Source organism: Lepisma saccharinum, chromosome 8 (assembly GCF_977018435.1).
Source record: "Lepisma saccharinum chromosome 8, izLepSacc3.1, whole genome shotgun sequence".
NCBI classification, from domain to species: Eukaryota; Metazoa; Arthropoda; class Insecta; order Zygentoma; family Lepismatidae; genus Lepisma; species Lepisma saccharinum.
Genome location: NC_139236.1, coordinates 81,051,593 through 81,070,634, shown reverse-complemented (window position 1 = coordinate 81,070,634; position 19,042 = coordinate 81,051,593). Strand labels below are relative to the sequence as shown.

Sequence of the window (19,042 nt, the reverse complement as noted above, 5' to 3'; positions counted from 1 at the left end):
TGAGAGAGGGGGGAGAGAGAGAGAGAGAGAGAATTCACACACACACACACACACACATACATATGTACGTATGCAGGTAGGTATATGGTTAATTCTCTACAAAACGCATTAGCATTACGCACACAAGCAAGTGTGTAGCGATCATGGGCGTCAGGGGAAGGGGTTCACACGGGTCGGTGGACCCCCCTGGAAATTGAAATTGTTCATTTAAAGATACAAGAAAGCCGAAAGTTTGTTACTCTTATTGTCAAGAACAGAAAAATAGTACATTTATATTCCTTTCCCGGATTCTCTGGAGTAAGAGAACGCGAACGCGTTCTGTGCGCATGTTGAAAGGTGTGCGCCTCGTCCAATGAATGCGCGGAGGGGAGGGGCATCCACAGGAGGGGGGTCATTCGCGGTCCAGTAGTTCCGTAGTAAACATGTCAGCTCGCAAGTCTAGGGGAACTCTGCATTCAGGAGAGCGCCTCATAGTGTTGAATGTGTTCGAGAACAACTTGTTTGAAAAGTTTAAAACACATGGCTTTGTTTTTTTTACAAATGTTTAAAACAAAGTGTTTGTAACATGTTTTTCAGACTTGTTTAAAACACATTTTGATACATGATGTTTCATAGTTTGTGGTTATTTGTTAAATTTGTTTTAATTTTTTCTGTTCTTCGTAGCATCATCAAAAGACAAATAAACGTGCAATAATATTTGTTCTTTGTGTAAAACCATACACTGGCCATTGTTAAGAATAAAATAAGAAATTGGCAGCAGAAAGCGTTTTGCTTTACGGCCATTACACCGCGCAGCACTTCGTTGCTTTCATCCCGCACCCTTCCCCACCTAGTCTGGCCCCGCCCACAAGCTTTCCCCTCTGCGCGTCGCTACTCCAGAGAATCCGGAAAAGCAGTATAGTTAGTATTCGAACAGAATAATCAAAGTAAAAATGCATTGGATCCAAAAGATTGAGTGAAAAATGCAGGAACAAGGTTATATTCTACCATTCCATCCAAAGAACAAATGATTTCACACTTTTCAAAATTCTAATAATTACAGTTGTAGGCGAGAGGTCACGCAACACACTATAAAAAGTAAATCCCCCTAAAATTTAAAGCCTCTTCTTGAACAAGACGTGCAAAGGTTAATATCAAAATGCTTTCAGATACTAACTGCATAAAATGCAAAAGAAATAATGAAAAATAGTTGTGCTGGTATTCACTCGATTGGTGGATCAAGTCTCCCCGTTTATATAATAATAATAATAATTATTATTTCGAAAAAAAATATTATTGTCAGTTTATATTATTTAATATTGTATAATAACATTTATAAACGTGGTAATAATACTTATTATTTATCTATTATTCAACTTTTATCATTTGCCCAACCCCCCCCCCCCTGCAAAAATTTCTGGCGACGCCCATGGTCGGGATGTGTCCAACTAGGATCGTACGATAGACACTTTTACAAAACATTTTACCACTTCTCCACTACATTTTTCCTCAGATCTATCACTGCTGAAACATGTTAGAAATAAATAATTATTAAATGACTAAATAAATGTTATTCTATTTTTTTCTGATCAGATGAAGGGGATGCTTCATCAAGGGGAGCTACCCAGTGGAAACCGGAAGGAGAAGGAAGTACGTCACGTTTGAAATTAAGATCCTTTTTAGAAAATAAAGAAGTAATGAGTTTGGTATACATGATTGATAAACTTAAATAAAACTTCAAATAAAGCTAGGGGTGTCAAGAAAGTTCATTATCAATTATGTTAAAGTTCGTTTAAAGTTCACTTTATGCTCAAATAGGCTAATCGGAGGTGGATATACAGTTTGAACTGGGATTCGAACTAGTATGCAATGTACACCATGTGGAACTGAACCCTGCACTCTGTGATTACAACACAGCAACGTTAGCTACTACGCTATAGAAGACGCCCACCGATTATAACAATTCGAGAGAGAGCAATTCAGGTAAATCAAAAGACGGGAATTTTGAGACCTGAAATTTTCATTGCTGTTAGATACCTCTGGATGTGGTTTTGCATTTGAGTGAAATCCGTTAAAGCACACATAAATAAATATAGGTATCTGTGGTAAATTGCTTTAGTGTTCCTTGAAAAAGTACTCTTTTCTATAACGTTGTTTCTTCAGTAATCTCTTATCTGTTAGGAATGAGTATAATAGTCAAGATATTTTCCAGAATCTATTCTTTACATGGATGTACATCATTCTATTGTTTCCTAACCGCTAGTAAAAGTCACACCTTCGCGGTCAGTTTTCAATGCCGAAGCACTGAGGCAGAACCGAGGCTTCGCAGGTGGAAGGTTTTCTCGCAATCCATCGCTTCAGGGCAATGGTTCCTGTGAAGTCAGGCTTGACGGCTGTTGAAATTTAGCAGTGCCATCTCTTGTTCTGTTTGGTAGATGAAGTGGAAGCAAAAATGCGAGTGGTGCTCTTAGCGCCTCTTAGCGGATTATTACAGAACTTCTTGCGAATGGCGATTCTCACTAGGAGGTCCGTGCACCGGTTTTGCTGCCTTAGATGAAGATCCTTTCAAGCGGAAAGACTTTAAATCTATTGTCACAAAAATTTGGAAAGCACACTCGCCGAGGTTGGTACGGGGAATACATGTGTGATATTTACAAAGAAATAGGTATGTTCACTTTATAATTCACGTAGAATTGATTAAACTTTTACTACATGCTTTCATCACATAGTTGGAATTCTCAAAACATTTAAACCACATAACATGTTTGATCTAATTAGATCCAATGAATGAACTATTAAGTTGCAAGTCATGTAGTGACAATATTAAGGCAATTGAAGAGAACTCAGGGAGAGTTCGTACAATGCATATTTTATCACAATTATCAAAAGTTGGCATTTCATATAAGAATAATTGAGTTTCTCTTTTGTTTTGAGTTGGTGTTTTAAGTCCACTTTGTGCACAGTAAGGCTAATCTGGAATGGACCTACTATACAGTTTAAAATGGAATCCGAACCACTATATGCCTCCACCGCGTATCGAACCCGGGACCCCTTGATTACAAGGCGTCGACGCTACCAAGAATAATTTACACTGTGTACTTAAGATAAAAAGAATTATTAATATATATTATGCTCTTTTACACAGTAATTGGAGTGCCAGTGGACACAAGTAAGCCATATTATAATTATATTAGTTCTACTATAGTGAAAGCAGATATTTCTAAATTCATTAGGCCTACATTTTGAATTTATATAAATTGTAATACAAATGCGTGTGGGCTCTTATACAAATAAATTTCATTTTTATCTCCATAGGTACTTATCTATAGTTTGAAATTTTTAACAAAATGTTCAGATTACACTCAAATGTATTTAGCTCTCTTCATTAATTTGTATGTATTTGTTTATTTCACGTCTGTCCATGATTTTCACGACTTAAACTTATTATGTTACATTTTCTAAGTTTTATGTGTAGGCCTACTTATTCTTTTCACTGTACGAAAATAAGAGCGACGTTAAGGAACCAACATCAAATTTTGTATTTGATTGATTTGTAAATAATATAAATAAAATGACAATTTGAAACTTAATTCTACTATTGAATGAAAATTATTTAAAAAAAAAAAAAATTAACACTATTTTCATTAACAAATGTGCAATGCAGAATTCGTATCTTCTCTATTACAGTGGGCATGAGAAGTGCTAGTAGAGCAGGATATATCAATTCAGGTGAGTATTAATGTAGCAGTACAGTGCAATGCGCATATATTCCAAGGTTCCTGAGCTGGAGACGAACCAAGTAGCAGTGATTTCACTGAACGTATTCCTGTTGACTTTGCTTTTGAGCTCACTTTATGCACATAAGGTTAATCGGGACTTGACCTACAGTTTATAGTGGGGTCCGAACCACTATGCGCCTCCACCGGGTATCGAACCCGGGAATCCTTGATTAAAAGATGAGGTCATGATGCCACTTGACGAGTACGAAGATGTAAATCCTAGAAATACAAAGATTTTTAACTTTTCTTGGCTATCATAGACACAAAAATATACAGGGTTATTCAGAGAAGAACTGGACAACAAAGCCCAAAAGTAATTAATTAAAACTTATCTCCAGGTGAAGCAAAATTATGTTTTAAGCATAGAATAACTAGAATTGTTGAAGAAAATTACATTGGGTCTGTTAAACAATGGAATAATTTGCTTCCTATGTCATGCTTAGATTTCCTTTATACAGCGAAGTGTCTCAATATTAAAATAAATAATCTTCTATTTTTTTCAGCAGCCAGACCATCAGGTAGTCCTTCAAAGCAAACAGGTATTAAACGTAAACACTGATGATATTATAAAATGTTTTGTTTATTTACACGTATGACGACGTGATAGAAAAGGTGGTTCAAACCTCCACAGGGTGGCTACTCTAGGACCATAATAAAATTCAAGTATAATATTCACGGTTTTCAAGGCAAACTTTACAAAAATTGAAGGGCACAAGCAGGTGTTTTCTATAAATTCAAACTAAGGTTTTACCGTCTCTCACCACCCAGACACAAATACTTATATTAACAATATATGGTCTATACGATTCCAATGAATCCAAAAATTCTAATTCAATACAATTGAACGGTACATATATATAATTTAAGGTGTTACGGGAAATAGTAATCTGCGAAAAATTGTTAATTCTTTAAGAATTTCAAATTTATCTAATCAACTTCAAGATATTTTATCTTACAATAATCTTCCATCCATCAGATAGATTGTTCCGCAAAAGACACTAACAAAGCAAACGGATTGAGAGAATTGTGTTTTATTTTCCACGCAGCTTTCTTTTCCTTCCTTAATAAAAATAAAATGTAAACTGTGAAAAACTTGTCTCAGGACATGAATAAATAAAATTCAATGGAATTGGGATATTAGAAAGTTGCAATATTTCACGTCTACGGAGAAAAATTTTCAAGCAGAATTCACGCACAATTCCCGGAATTCAAGGAATTTCCGGTGAATAGTCAGCCTGCTGCAAAAAAAAAAAAAAAAAAAAATGATAATATTGAAAGCTGAACGTTTGGCTTGGATATAACTATTTATATATCACAGGCTCATAATTACAGTAAAAAATAATATGAGGAATTTTGTCCTGGCCTGTCCTTGCAGATATAGTATACATGCACTGTTACAATTTACAGTAAAATTTGCAATTACAATGATTTCTTATGAATTAAATACAGTATTAAATAACACATTAATCTTATTATTGAAAGTGTAAATATACACGTTTTGATAACACAGATTAATGAAATAATTAAGAAAAATCCGTAGAGTAGTTATAAGCGTGCAATATAGAAAACCATCCTCCCAAGCAAACAAACTGCTGTATTTCTAGTAAGCGATTATTTACAAGTACACAATTTATCAGAGAATATGAATTTCCAATTCATTTTAATGAAATTTGGAAATAAGTATTTTGTGTAGAAAATCAAATAAACATGATTTTCTTACTGTCACGAATAGAGATTGGAAGTAGAACATGCTATATATTTCCAATGTTTTTCTGTAGAGTAATGAAAGTTTATCTCTTCTAGTTTCTAAGAAGATTCTATTGGTTCTTTCATAGGTCGACGGTTTATGGGATGGCCAGGCAGACGAAATGGTCGAAGCATCGATAAAGATAAGGAAAAGCTAGAAGGTGACATTTTAAAATTCATATGTTACTAATAGAAAGCTAAATTTTGTATCCATAAACATTTATTTTGCTTCATAAAACTTCAAGGCTACGCTTTACACAAACATATTAATTTCTATTTGCACACTTTAGTAAAGCTTTAAAGTGCACATTAATGCATGTTGAAGAAGCTAGTGTGTATTGTAGTTGTGCAGACAGAAGAAAATTTCTGTCGTCATAAAATAGTTAAATTCTTTTTTGGCAGACAAGATAATTCTAAAAATGAAGAGCCAATATACAATCCAAGGTTGTTTATCCCATGTAGGTTGTATGCGAATTTGTAGGAATTTCAGCGTACTTTCTCAATGTAATCGTAAAAACGGTATTTCCCTCCTGACCGTATATGACGTTCATATTCTTGTCAGTATTGGATATAAGCCATCTCTACCTTTTAAAACCAATAAAATGGAGCAGGGTGGGTCTGGAATAACCAAATAATCATTTATTATACAGTCACAGACATTTCTACGATTTAATGATCCCACTGACTATCAACCCAGAAGTCTTTGTGACTACAAATTCTGATAAAAGTTGAAAAACTAAGTATGCTGACCAAGGCAGTAATTTATTTTATTAAAAACATAAACTAAACGTAACGTTTCAACCTTCTAGCAAGGTCTTCATCAGATACTTGATAGAGAGTCTGATTAAGACCTTGCTAGAAGGTTGAAACGTCACGTTTAGTTTATGTTTTTAATAAAATAAATTACTGCCTTGGTCAGCATACTTAGTTTTTCATAATCATGGAAACAAGGCTTAATGGTGTTATAAAAGTTGAGTGCAAAAATGCCATTTACGTAACATATTGCAAAACATTTTTTGAGGTTACGCATATGGAATAAGCATTAAATCTTCTCTATTCACAACCACAGCTCTTATAATGATTATATTCCAATACATTAACCCACAAAAGACAAAAGTTAACAAGCATTGAATTAGCTCTGTATTATATTCTCCGAAAGAACACGAAAGTAAAACTAATCTATACACATTTATACATGTATGTACAAATACAAGCAAACGTTGAAGTTTTTAACACTGCAAATATAGAAATAAATACCACAATATGAACATCAAAACATTTGCACATAGATGTAATGAAACATATCTTTCTCCTGTTACAAAAATTTTACTGGCAGTGAATTTTTAATTACACTGTCAGCGCACCATCTTGCAGATAAAAATAAAATCATAACTTTTACGGCGAAAATAGGAGGTATATTATTAAGTATTAGTTGCATCATTCTTATGTTTATTTCAGATGGAAAATCAGAGGAGGAGGAAGGCAAGTCTGGAGATAAAGTAAAAAGAAGCACAGAAGGAATTCAAGAGGCTTTGGGTAAAGATTTACTTAACGCTTTCATCTAAAAGTTCTTGCAATATGAAAGAAACAAACCTTAGGCTATGTATGTAGTAGAAATATGTCCTCAACCTTTCCTGGTGACCAAGAATGAAGGTATTCTGTGACGTTGTTGACCAATTGATTTCTGAATAACATTCCGAGCTTCCAAGAGCTAACGTTACTCTCATCTTCAGTGCCTGAATTGAACAGTATTTAGGGTTATCGAGCAGGTGAGTTCTGGAAAAAGTTCTGACGTAATGTGACTTACATCTTCATGGACTGATGTCAAGAGATTCTTTAGGGTTATCGAGCAGGAGTTCTGAAGAGGTTAGGGATGAAAGTCTTTTTTGAACTCAACTGACTATAACTTAAGACGTATACTTCATCGTGCAAGAGAAACGTGTGGCATTACTTCTACCAAGAATTAACTAAGTCCAACACTCTTTCATCATTATGTTAGTAATGTTTAAAATTGCTGAAGATTGTACGGTTGTATTGTGATAGGAGTGAATGAGTTTTCAACAGCTCCTTGTCAACAATCTGAACATGCCAGTTCTTGTACGACGCTTGGAAAGCTTCGAGACAGTTTTAAAAAATCTATGTCATAACTCCATTGCATATTTATCATTTTTGCAGGCAAAACGAGTAAGACTAAGGAAAAACCTCGAGAAGCGAGAATGCAACTCTTTGAAAACACAGATAAAACTTCCAAAGTAGTACATGAATATATGTAATAATAGTCAAATTATTTGGAAACATACCGGGTGTACAAAAAACGAATGTCCTAGTTTTGAACCTCTGTTATTTCATCCATATTTGGCGTACAACAATGATATATATATATATTAAACGAAAGAGTAACACTCACATTTTTTTTGGTTCTGAAATGTTCAATGTGTGACCCTTTTGTTACCCGACACACATCCAAACGATAAGACAGTTCTTCCCACACTCTAACAAACATGTCTGTAGTGATTGAGGTTACAGCTGTTCGTATTCGTTTCAAATTGCTTATACCAACGTCTTATGTTCTTCGCAAGTGGAGCTTCAACATGGAACTTCGCACGGAAAGCACGCTGCACAGATACCACTGATTCACATTTCGCAAAGTTCAGAAAACAGAAGGACTTCTGCTCGGGGCTCGCCATCTCGCCTATTCTATTCCTTTGCTACGCCAACGCCGCCAACCTGGAAAACGGAGAACTAATGAACACCAACAAAATTTCAAACATTCAAGTCACGAATGAACACTGAATGAACACTGTTCACGTATTCTACAAGAAGATATAACAATTTAAAACTAGGACATTCTTATTTGTACACACTGTATATTAACAAATACAAATATTTACATACACGCACACATATGCGTGGCCCAATGCGTTGAGTGGTCGAGTCACGATATCGTCGTGTTATGAGTGTTCCTTTGTAAATGTCCTCAAAAAACGAACGTTAAGAAACATATAGAGTATTGTGATGTCAGTGGAAACTCAAATGCTGCAATTCAAAGTTATAAGTAATTTTATGTCACTATTATTTATTACATGACGCAATATTAGCTAATGTTCATTTCAATTGTCTTATTATAATATGATTGCAAAGCAATCAAACAAAATGATCAAGGTGAAGCATTCACACAGGATATAATAACAGCAATCTATGCTTATAATTTGACAGGTTCCAATCATCCTATGGTGACACAGCCAGAAGAAGGTGAGAGAAATTACAAGTGGAAATGTATAAAGTTGTAAATCTTGAACAATCTATTAATTATTCCACATAAAATTTACAAACTCAAGTACTTACAAGTTGTCTTGCAAGTATCTCGCTGATTTTCACTTCAAAATATCCAATATGTTTTGCTGGTTCATAAATATCTCTTTACTTTTAAATTAACTGTAAAACTTACTTCTAATAGCATCTAATGGTAACAGAGTTACTTTTAAATAAAGCAACTGCAAGGAGTCAGTTGGCATGTCATCTGGTATGTCAACTTAATTGTGAACTTTGATACACAGAAAGTTTTCACTTCGGAGTGATGTGGTACACTGCTTATGCCTATACTACTTATTTAATGTTAGGTTTCAAATGGCACGCCATGTGACATGTCGTGCGTGACGCGCAACTTTGATGTGAAAAGTTCCTTTCAAATTTTTCTTTTAATTCCCAGTGTATGTCGTTAAAAAAAATTACAATCCACAATCAAGTTATGTTAAAACATTTGTTTAATTCCAATTATTGAATTGAATTCTTATTTGCTGTGCTACACATATTTAATCTTTATTCTCCTCTGACAAATGCAAATTTTATAAAGTTGTATTTATATTCTATTCGTTGTAAATATATCTAATCTGTACCTTGACAAGTTCTTGTTCGAAGAAGAGCATATATTGAACCTCATATGCTGAATACAGACATTATTAAGATTAAATATCTACTAAATATTTACTTTTCTTATTTTAGGAAATTACCATTCATTGTTAATGTTCTATGTTCAATTTCATTCTTCAGGTGCAGCTAAGCTTCAGCCACTAAGCAGCAACTCACGGTTGTCAGACTTATACAAAGAATATACTAAGAAACGCAATTAAGTATAAAGTAAAACATTACTTGTTACATGAAACACATGCATGCTCAGACAATGTATGTAAAACAATTTAGAAACATATTTATGTAGAGAATAATGTTAATGAATAAACAAACAGTGAAACTGATTTTTGTTTTAAATGTTTCATTTCAATTCACATTCTTGTGATAATTGTATAAACATATACAAAAAATTAACTCCTCTCCGGGTTAATATCTTAGAAATATTGTAAATGTCCACAAATGGATCTTCAAGTTATTCACAAATATTTGCAGTGATTTTAGTAGTCAAACAGTTATACGCCATGGGAAATTCGTCCACAAATAGAGAAAATTTATGCATATGAAAGGTAGGGTCATTGAGGTTCAGTAGTGAGTATCCAACTTAAGAAATTTTCAGATTAATTCAGATATTACTCAGATATCCTTTATGTAAATTCCTTGTTAAGTATACTACTGCAAGTGCTTAACATTCCAGATATAATTTATTGTTTCAAGTCCGCCCCCTACTCCCGTAAAAAATATATAATAAAAAGTACATTAAAAAGCTCATGGGGTGAAATTTAAGGGATCAGTTTAAGACAGTATTTTTCTTTAACCTTCTTTGGCATTGTAAAGATCGGGATTGGTCTCTACTACTTTTTTTATTGTATTAATTAGCAGATGGCCAGCAAATAGGTATAAGGTTTAATTAATATGTTTTATATGTGTCTGCTTACATTCATATTTGATTGTGCATTGCTAAATATTAGATTTCCTAGTGCTAGGCTTCCCGGTGTGGGGAGCTATACATAATAAAGGAATGCGAGTCTACATGTAATAATAAATAATATATTTGTTGTCATTTTCGGGTGACTCAAGACTGAACGTTTCCCTTACTTAAATACCTGCCCATCATTGTGAATAAAATTCGCAGGATAACACAATTGTAAAATTGTTTAATAATTACATGAAATGAATTGAAGAAAGAGAGTTATGATCAGTCGGCAATCTTGGTCAGGTTTATAGTTTGGTCATATCTGTCCACTTGAACATTGAACACAAAGTACTTTATTACAGTTATTACCACCTTAAATTTGCATAAATGTTATTTTTTTTTATTAAGGTAAATGTTGAGAGTGCGAAGTTGGAAGTGACGAAGCACTTTATCGTACACCCGTGTAGAGCACCCCGGATGGCCTAGTGGTAACGCTGTCTGCTCGCAATCAATGTGTTATATCCACGGTAAGAGCACACTGCGCGATGGTTAGGACCCTACTTTAAACTGTAGGTCCAGTCCCGATTAGCCTGTATGAGCATAAAGTGGGCTTTAAGTTCAACCCCTTACTACTAGCAACGTCACAACTAGTATCAATGAAATCTACCATAACAAACACAATTATATTAGAATCAGTTCCAAACTCAGGTTATGAACGTCACATCTAACAGCACTGCAACTATTGTTATTCTCTAGTACATCCTTGAATAATAACAATAAAAGGGCAATAATATAGTAGTTCTAATTTCAGTCGTAAACTAGCAACGACAAAGTCAGAGCTTTCCAGATCAAGTTTTATATTACATTCATATCTTCCATTTGTTATCTGTTATGTGTACGTTTAGGTAAGATTTAACAAGTCTTTCAACATGCCTTTCAGAAGTTTTCATTCGTAACAATTGTGTTTATGGAATACGTGAAGTGCAACTAATTTCATCATCAAATATTTATGAAAATGTTCAAACACCTCCACAGGATATTATATAATTAAGAGAATTGAGAACTGATTATAAGTGCAAGTACAATTAGTACGTTTCAGCTTTTCTTTGGTAATGTATTACTGAATTTCTAATTTCTTTCTCTTACAGAACAACTTCACAGTACCAATGGAGATGTTGTTAGGATTTGTACTGATTTCTCAGGTAATAATAAAATCGTATTTATCGGTAATTATCATGTTTATAAGTAATACTTCGTTTCAGTGTTCGAATTGAAAGGGAGGAGCCAGGGAATTTCCCCCCTCGTCTACTTTTCCCCACAGGCTTTACGTTTGTATTCTCATTCCCAGCCAGGGAAAGAAAATTCCCTACCTCTGAATGTGTGTTCTATTGTTATTTGGGATAGCATAACGGTCATTCACTGAATTCGAATTTGCTGCCCACGATGTTGTGAAAAAAGATGCAATAATTGCACTTTAAATCTTTTATGGATGTACTTTACTTTTAGTCAAAACACCAAAGATCAAAGGCATCTTTTCGAGAGTGGTCAAGCAGTGGCAACAAAACTTATGGAGCTTAACAAAATGTTTGACATCCGTTGGGTGACATCTTATCAGTCTGTGTCGGCAGTAATAAAGAATTATCCAGCCTTCGTTCATTTCTTTTCAAGTCCTGAGCTCAATGCAGCCATCAGTTGAAAAGAAATAGAAAATGCAAAAGAATGGTAAAAAGGTACCATCTTAGTTATTTGTGGTCATCTTTTCCATGATGTAGATTTCAAACAGTTATCATTGATTCTACAGAGAAAAAGTGCTAGCGTAATTATAATTTCTGCATGGCAGGAAATAACTGTGGTGATAAAATAACCAACTAATGAAACAGGAGTTCCATTTTCGATACCGTCATTTGCGACACTAAAGCAAAAACTTGTTTTTTCCCATCATAAGCGACACTGCTTGGATTTTCCTCTACGATTTCTAATTTCTTTACCAGAAATATCGACATTTGAGTACGTGCAGTTCTGCACACAAGTCTTCAAGGCCCGCAGGTGCTCGTCTCAGCGTGTTTCGGTGGTTACAAAGCAACTGTAAGTATATAAAGCCACCCTCACAACGACCTTCATTCACATGACCAGTGCACTGATCAGTGATCGGTTGGTTCGTATGAACTTTCCAGCCTGATCATCACCTGTGTATAATTAGAGATCGGTTAGTTCATTGAACTCTCCAGCCTAATTATTGCCTATTTTTGTGGGAGCAGGAAAAGGTTTATTATCCATTTTGCCTTGACTCATCTCACTCAACAGGTCGCTAGGTGCCGTGGCTTGCCGCGAGTTGATAGCTTCCTGGAGATGAGGCCTTGCTCGAAAAGATTTAGTATCCACCTTCATTCACATGAGCGACATTATCTCCAGGGGAAGCACATTTGACGATATAGTCATTCATAATCTCCAGAGGAAAAGTAAGTATCAAGTTTTAAATTGTCTAGATTTTAAAATGTGCTGTGAATGTAGCTTTTGTTTAATCCAAGCTTTTGTTTAATGAGAGTTCAATTATACACCGGTATCCATTAAACTAATCCAATAAAATAACACTATTCAGAAATTAGAATGAAAATAGTAAGATGTTGGTTCAACTACAAGAGAAACGACGCATTGCATTATCAGATTTCAAAGACTATTACATCCAGCTGTTAAACACTTCTACATTGACAAGGGATTGCAGTCTGCTCCTATACTGACAAGGGATCTAAAAAATCCGTCATTGACAAAGGATAAATACATCCAGCTTTTAAACACCCAGCTTCCATGATGCCAATGTGAAGGAAAACTAATAAAGGTTTTCAAAAACACACCAGCTTCCACGATGCTGCCAGTCCTAAGCCTGGATGAAGTGTGAAGGGGAGCTATTTACACTTTGTGTCGCAGATGACGGTGTCGCAACTGTCATGGAATATATTTTCCATACAGTGTCGCATATGACGGCAGAAATCCTAGTGTCGCAAAAGTCGTGGATTCAATGAAACAGCACCCTGGAGAAAGTGTCAAGATGTAGAATTTCAGCTTTCTGAAAACGAAGCATTTACGAGTGTACCACTAACTGAAACATCTGAAGCCGATGAGAAAAAAAATCATATTTTCAGAAGAATTTCCTTTATGGACTTACAGATAAGAAATCACTTTCTTGTGTGGTAGGGTTATAATAGGAAGGGACTGCTCAGTTCGCAACTAATGCAGAAAACGTGAAGACTAGCTCGATAGGTGCTTTGCTGAGTGAATGTTCTGCAAAACTACAGACCATTCTAATCAGCGACTGAGTGTGAACGAACGAACGAAGAATGAAACAGTACGAGCATTGTTATTTGTCGCTGTGAACGGCTCTACAGAGTTGCAAACAAGCTGGATTTTTTTAATGTAAGATTTTTTTGTGATAAAATGCCATTTCTTTTTTTAACTAATATTTTTGCTTCTTGACAACTTCGGCTAACCTATTTCACTTGCAGATTTAGTTGTGAGTTTTGATGTTCTTAATGCCAAATTTTGCAACAAAGATAAAAAGTCTGAAGAAGCCCAACAAAAAAAGCTGTCCCCCATCCCGAAAGAAGCATTTTTGGATAATTTTCAACTCTACATACAGGGACGATTTTCCTGTGACACAATTTTCTGAAATGAGGCCACAGGAAGGACACCATGTTGCAACGCGTCATTTATACGTCGAAATCAGTAACGGCAATTGGGTGCCAAAACTTTATTGGGGGGGGGGAGTGCGCAAGGCCAGTTTATTTTTACCTTGTAGACAAGGCATAGCATTAAGAAGCCATAGTGCGAGGCCAAAATAAGGGAGGAGGAGTGCGCCACCACACCCCTCCCCTAGTGGCCACTACTGATAGGTAGTTCTGAAGTCCCCCCCCACATTACCTTCAATTCGAACAATGCTTTGTTTATATATTAGTTTATGGCACAGCAATGGTAATGCTTTGTGAGGAAATGTGTAAAGAGTAATATTATTATGTAGGATCTATCTCTCTCTCTCTCTCTCTCTCTCTCTCTCTCTCTCTCTCTCTCTCTCCCTCCCTCCCTTTGTTGATCGTAAATAACATTTACTTACAAACTTTGGTAAAAGCATGACCATAGACACTATCTGTCTATATAAGTATATAAAAATGGATGGATGTGTGTGGGTGTGGGTGTGTGTGGATATGTTTGTTCCGGCATAACTCTCGAAGAACTGGAGCAATTTCAACCAAACTTGGTACACGTATCACTTGCAATCTGGAAAGAATATTTTTGAGGTAAGACACGCCTGGCTCTCCAAGGGGTGGGGTGGGGTGGGAAGGTGTGGCATGTAAAAATAATCAAGAACGACCGATATTAAATTCCGCACAGACAGACATCTGTGACTCTATGGAATCCAGCACAACAATAGTGTTTCTCTAACATTCAGGCTGTCTTGCGAATGGAATCCATAGTTTTCGTGACACTCCCAATGCGGTTCAACTCCAAGTTCATCACCTATCCGCATGGGGGGTGAGAGGGGATGAAAAATAAAATGCCACAAATGACCTAGATTAGTGTCGAATCCATAGTTTTCGGAGTCGCTAAGCTAATTGGTGACAATCCCGATCACATGTAAAATTAGTTACATTTTCACTATAGTTAGAATTCATTATTTTCCTGTCTAATACAAGATTGGGATAAATAAATGCCCGGGCAACGCCAGGCAATCAGCAAGTTATTAATATAATTTGTGTCATATCACACACACACATATGCTAAAAGCACACACTCGTAATCCACACGAGGACACAATAATCAATACAGTCCAGTCTCCTTCAATTCATCACTTATGTAAAGGCTGTTACAACCTGATGTAAATTACACACGACAGTAACTAACCAGTCAACACTGCATTGTTTCAAATCCGAAGAAATAAATATAATTCTCTCAAAACATACTGTTATTGGATTTATGTATATATAACCAATTATATAACTTCCGCTTAATATGCATAATCAAAAATTTATTAATATTTTTACAAGAACTCGAAATAATGCCGCTGTTTATTGATTTCAGATTATTGGCACTTCCGTAGCAGCTCCTACAAAGCAAAGTAGTGATGAAAATCACATTGCGAACGCAGAAAATTCAGGTTAGCTCATTAAATAAAGGTAAATCATGGAAAATAGTGACGTAAGAAAAAATATAACTGCACCTTAATAGAAGGCCGTCTCCCCCTATGAAACTTCAAAATAATAATTTAGGAATCTCTGGATATTAACTGATAGCTATATTGCAATCCATTGGTAGGTAGTTTCAAATTTCATTACTTCTTCCGTTTAAAATGAATCAGCTCGGTAATGTCCAAACTTAGTAAGTCCAAATTCAGGAACTATGGCGAAAGTTTCCGATTAAGGAACCTATATTTTCACGTGGGAAGTTCCCAACTCAGAAACCGATGCCTCGGGAGGGAAGGGGGAGAGTTAAGGACCGATTTTGGTAGAGGTTCTCGTCGTTACTGCAAGGTACCCTGAAATACTGGGTACATATACTGCATGTCCATTTGCAGAAAAAGTACTTCGCTTTTCGATGAGTTCCTGAGTTGGGAAGATATTTCACTGAAATATCCAACTGGTATATACCAGTTCCTAAAATGGAACTGCTTTTCATTGGAATTTCCATGGTTCCTGAGTTGGGAAGGCATTTCACTGAAATATCCAACTGGTAAAGATCAGTTCCTGAGTTGGGAAGACATTTCACTGAAATATCCAACTGGTAAAGATCAGTTCCTGAGTTGGTAAGACATTTCACTGAAATATCAAACTGGCAAAGATCAGTTCCTGAGTTTTGAAGGCATTTCACTGAAATATCCAACTGATAAAGATCAGTTCCTGAGTTGGGAAGGCATTTCACTGAAATATCCAACTGGTAAAGATCAGTTCCTGAGTTGGGAAGGCATTTCACTGAAATATCCAACTGGTAAAGATCAGTTCCTGAGTTGGGAAGGCATTTCACTGAAATATCCAACTGGTAAAGATCAGTTCCTGAGTTGGGAAGGCATTTCACTGAAATATCCAACTGGTAAAGATCAGTTCCTGAGTTGGGAAGGCATTTCACTGAAATATCCAACTGATAAAGATCAGTTCCTGAGTTGGGAAGGCATTTCACTGAAATATCCAACTGGTAAAGATCAGTTCCTGAGTTGGGAAGGCATTTCACTGAAATATCCAACTGGTAAAGATCAGTTCCTGAGTTGGGAAGGCATTTCACTGAAATATCCAACTGGTAAAGATCAGTTCCTGAGTTGGTAAGACATTTCACTGAAATATCCAACTGGTAAAGATCAGTTCCTGAGTTGGGAAGGCATTTCACTGAAATATCCAACTGGTAAAGATCAGTTCCTGAGTTGGTAAGACATTTCACTGAAATATCCAACTGATATTGACCAGTTCCTAAAATGGCACTATTTTCATTGGAATTTCCATGGTTCCTGAGTTGGGAATCCTCAATCGGGAATAAATCGTGAGCTCGGAGTTTACCTTGTTCCAAGATTTTCACAATATTTAAATTTTGTAACGATGCAATCAACCAAGTGTTCCGGAATTAATCGAGAGATAATATTATCATATAGATATAATTATGTAATTTAACATAATTATGTTATGATACTTTCAATTAAATATTCTTTATAAAATTCAATTTTATAGGTGTAAAAAAACTCTCAAAGAACAGTGGAAGAGGGGGAGAGAGATAATAGGTCAAATGGGAGGGGCCGGAGAAATGAGACAATTATACTACATCGACATTTACTTGTTTAAGGCATTATATACATTGCGTTCGTTTGACTCTGGGCCAACCCTGCGCGTGACATGGCGCAGATTCCGGCATTTTTGTTCCGTAACGTCTCTCTTATTTACGCACATATCTTCAGCATGTAGACAATTATACTTATATTGCATAACGAGTACTAACCTGTGTTGTAAGAGTTGTTCAAAGTTGTTCACGCGCTGTCTCCGCACAGAGCCAAAACGAAGGCTCTGTACAATTACTTAACTGAGAAATATTCAAGTTATTTTATTATATAGGTGCACTCCCTAAAATAAGCATCAAATTATTATACAGGGTGTCATTTTAATGGCGCCCACAAACCACAGATTCATCTAGAGGACATCAAAACAAACAACTTTTCTCAGTAATATTTTTCTCGTTGGTGCGTTGATTCGACGCTACAGCCGTTCAAAAAAAGACCCTTTTGCCTACTGTATGCTGGTAACTCAACACAACGTTTGATCCAATGTGTGACGTCATTTCCTGCGAAGAAACAGCGCACGGCAGAGTTGCAAGGAACACACAAATTTTGTGAAAAATGACAAACTACCACATTATTAGCTGTAAAACGAAGCGAGAAACGCGTCCACCGAACATCATAGCCTGCAAGCCAGAAGATCAGCAGTCATCTCAGGGGAAGGGGGAAGTGAACCAACGATATGAGAAATGGTAAAAACTTATTCAAAATGAAGTGTTAGTATCGGATTTTGTCTCAGCCTACATGTCAAGTATCAACAACAATAAATTTTATTGGACTTGCAGCTTACATGTGGCTGTTTACGCCCAGCTACATGTCAAATATTTGCAAATCTCGTTGCAAGGTTGAGTCTATAGATTTGTGTCCAGATGCCTTGTGGTACTTTTGTGCTGATAACGGAAGTATCCGAGGTTCACGTTGTTGTCTACATACGGCTAAAACACGTACAACACAGTAACAAGCTAATGATGAATCAATAGCGAATATATTGCCCTGTTCACATTTGCAAACCATTACATGTGTATCCGGTGCATAGATAAACACAGTCATCGGAGAGCTTGTATTACTACTACTTATATCAATGTATTTTCAACCATTTTTGCCACTTGCCTCATAATGCCCTGAATATACATTATATTATGTGTTGCTTACCTTTTGAATTTTGAGTTCTTTCATTTCTATTTTGTCATCTGTTCAGTGTGTCACAGAGAACTAGTATCAGAAGGACGAAGTGGATAGACTAAATTGTAGATGCCAACTTGGTAACTAGATTTGCAAATATTTGACATGTAAGCTGAGAGAAAATTCGATATGACCACTTCCACTTGAATTCTATTTTCTTTCTACTATTTTTCGTATCGTCTGTTTACTTCATGTTAGGTTAAAGAACGTGTTTTCTCGTTTTGTTCTACGGTACATAATGTGGCTGATTTTAGCTATGTCATTTTCACAGAATGTGTGTGTTCCTGGCAACCCTGGAACGCATCGCTTCACCACGGGATATGACGTCACAAATGCAATCAAATGTTGTGTGTGGTTGGCAGCATTCAGGCGGCAAAACGGGCTTTTTTGAAAGACTGAACGAAACGATGCATCAACGAGAAAAATGTTATTGAAAAAAGTTGTTTGTTTTGATGTCCTTTATACGTTTCCGTGGTCCGTGGGCGCCATTAAAATGACAGCCTGTATATGTGTAAACGCTTATGCGAAATACATAAGCGATCATTAATAAGCAGCATATACTGTATTTTGAAACTTTACCGTTTCTTACAGTGAACGAAGGTTATGAAGAATTGGACAAACTTCGAAAAATTGTTGCGCGTAAGTTGTAATGTAGCCTACTAACTTTTTACATTGAATCTTTTATTCATGAATTTACCTGGAAAAATACTATATCTATATATGTATTGTATTTTA

At 35.8% G+C, this 19,042-nt stretch overlaps 2 protein-coding genes across 5 annotated transcripts in view; both read left to right on the top strand.

Annotated features, from left to right (window-relative positions):
* Positions 1-9,757, top strand: part of LOC145991584 (uncharacterized) — a 52,104-nt gene extending 42,347 nt beyond the window's left edge. The window contains exons 18-25 of one of the 2 annotated variants that reach the window (XM_083127634.1): positions 1,573-1,629; positions 3,125-3,148; positions 3,667-3,708; positions 4,265-4,297; positions 5,594-5,665; positions 6,963-7,040; positions 8,721-8,756; positions 9,555-9,757. In XM_083127634.1, the coding sequence (XP_082983760.1) occupies positions 1,573-1,629; positions 3,125-3,148; positions 3,667-3,708; positions 4,265-4,297; positions 5,594-5,665; positions 6,963-7,040; positions 8,721-8,756; positions 9,555-9,634 (422 nt within the window). In that variant the 3' untranslated portion in view covers positions 9,635-9,757. Of the gene's footprint in view, positions 1-1,572; positions 1,630-3,124; positions 3,149-3,666; positions 3,709-4,261; positions 4,298-5,593; positions 5,666-6,962; positions 7,041-8,720; positions 8,757-9,554 lie in introns of both variants that reach the window. The other variant, XM_083127633.1, reaches the window with a different exon arrangement.
* Positions 9,758-11,389: 1,632 nt separating this feature from the next.
* Positions 11,390-19,042, top strand: part of LOC145991582 (uncharacterized) — a 117,045-nt gene continuing 109,392 nt past the window's right edge. For all 3 annotated transcript variants that reach the window (XM_083127631.1, XM_083127632.1, XM_083127630.1), the window contains exons 1-3: positions 11,390-11,528; positions 15,397-15,472; positions 18,899-18,946. In XM_083127631.1, the coding sequence (XP_082983757.1) occupies positions 11,493-11,528; positions 15,397-15,472; positions 18,899-18,946 (160 nt within the window). In that variant the 5' untranslated portion in view covers positions 11,390-11,492. The remainder of the gene's footprint in view (positions 11,529-15,396; positions 15,473-18,898; positions 18,947-19,042) is intronic.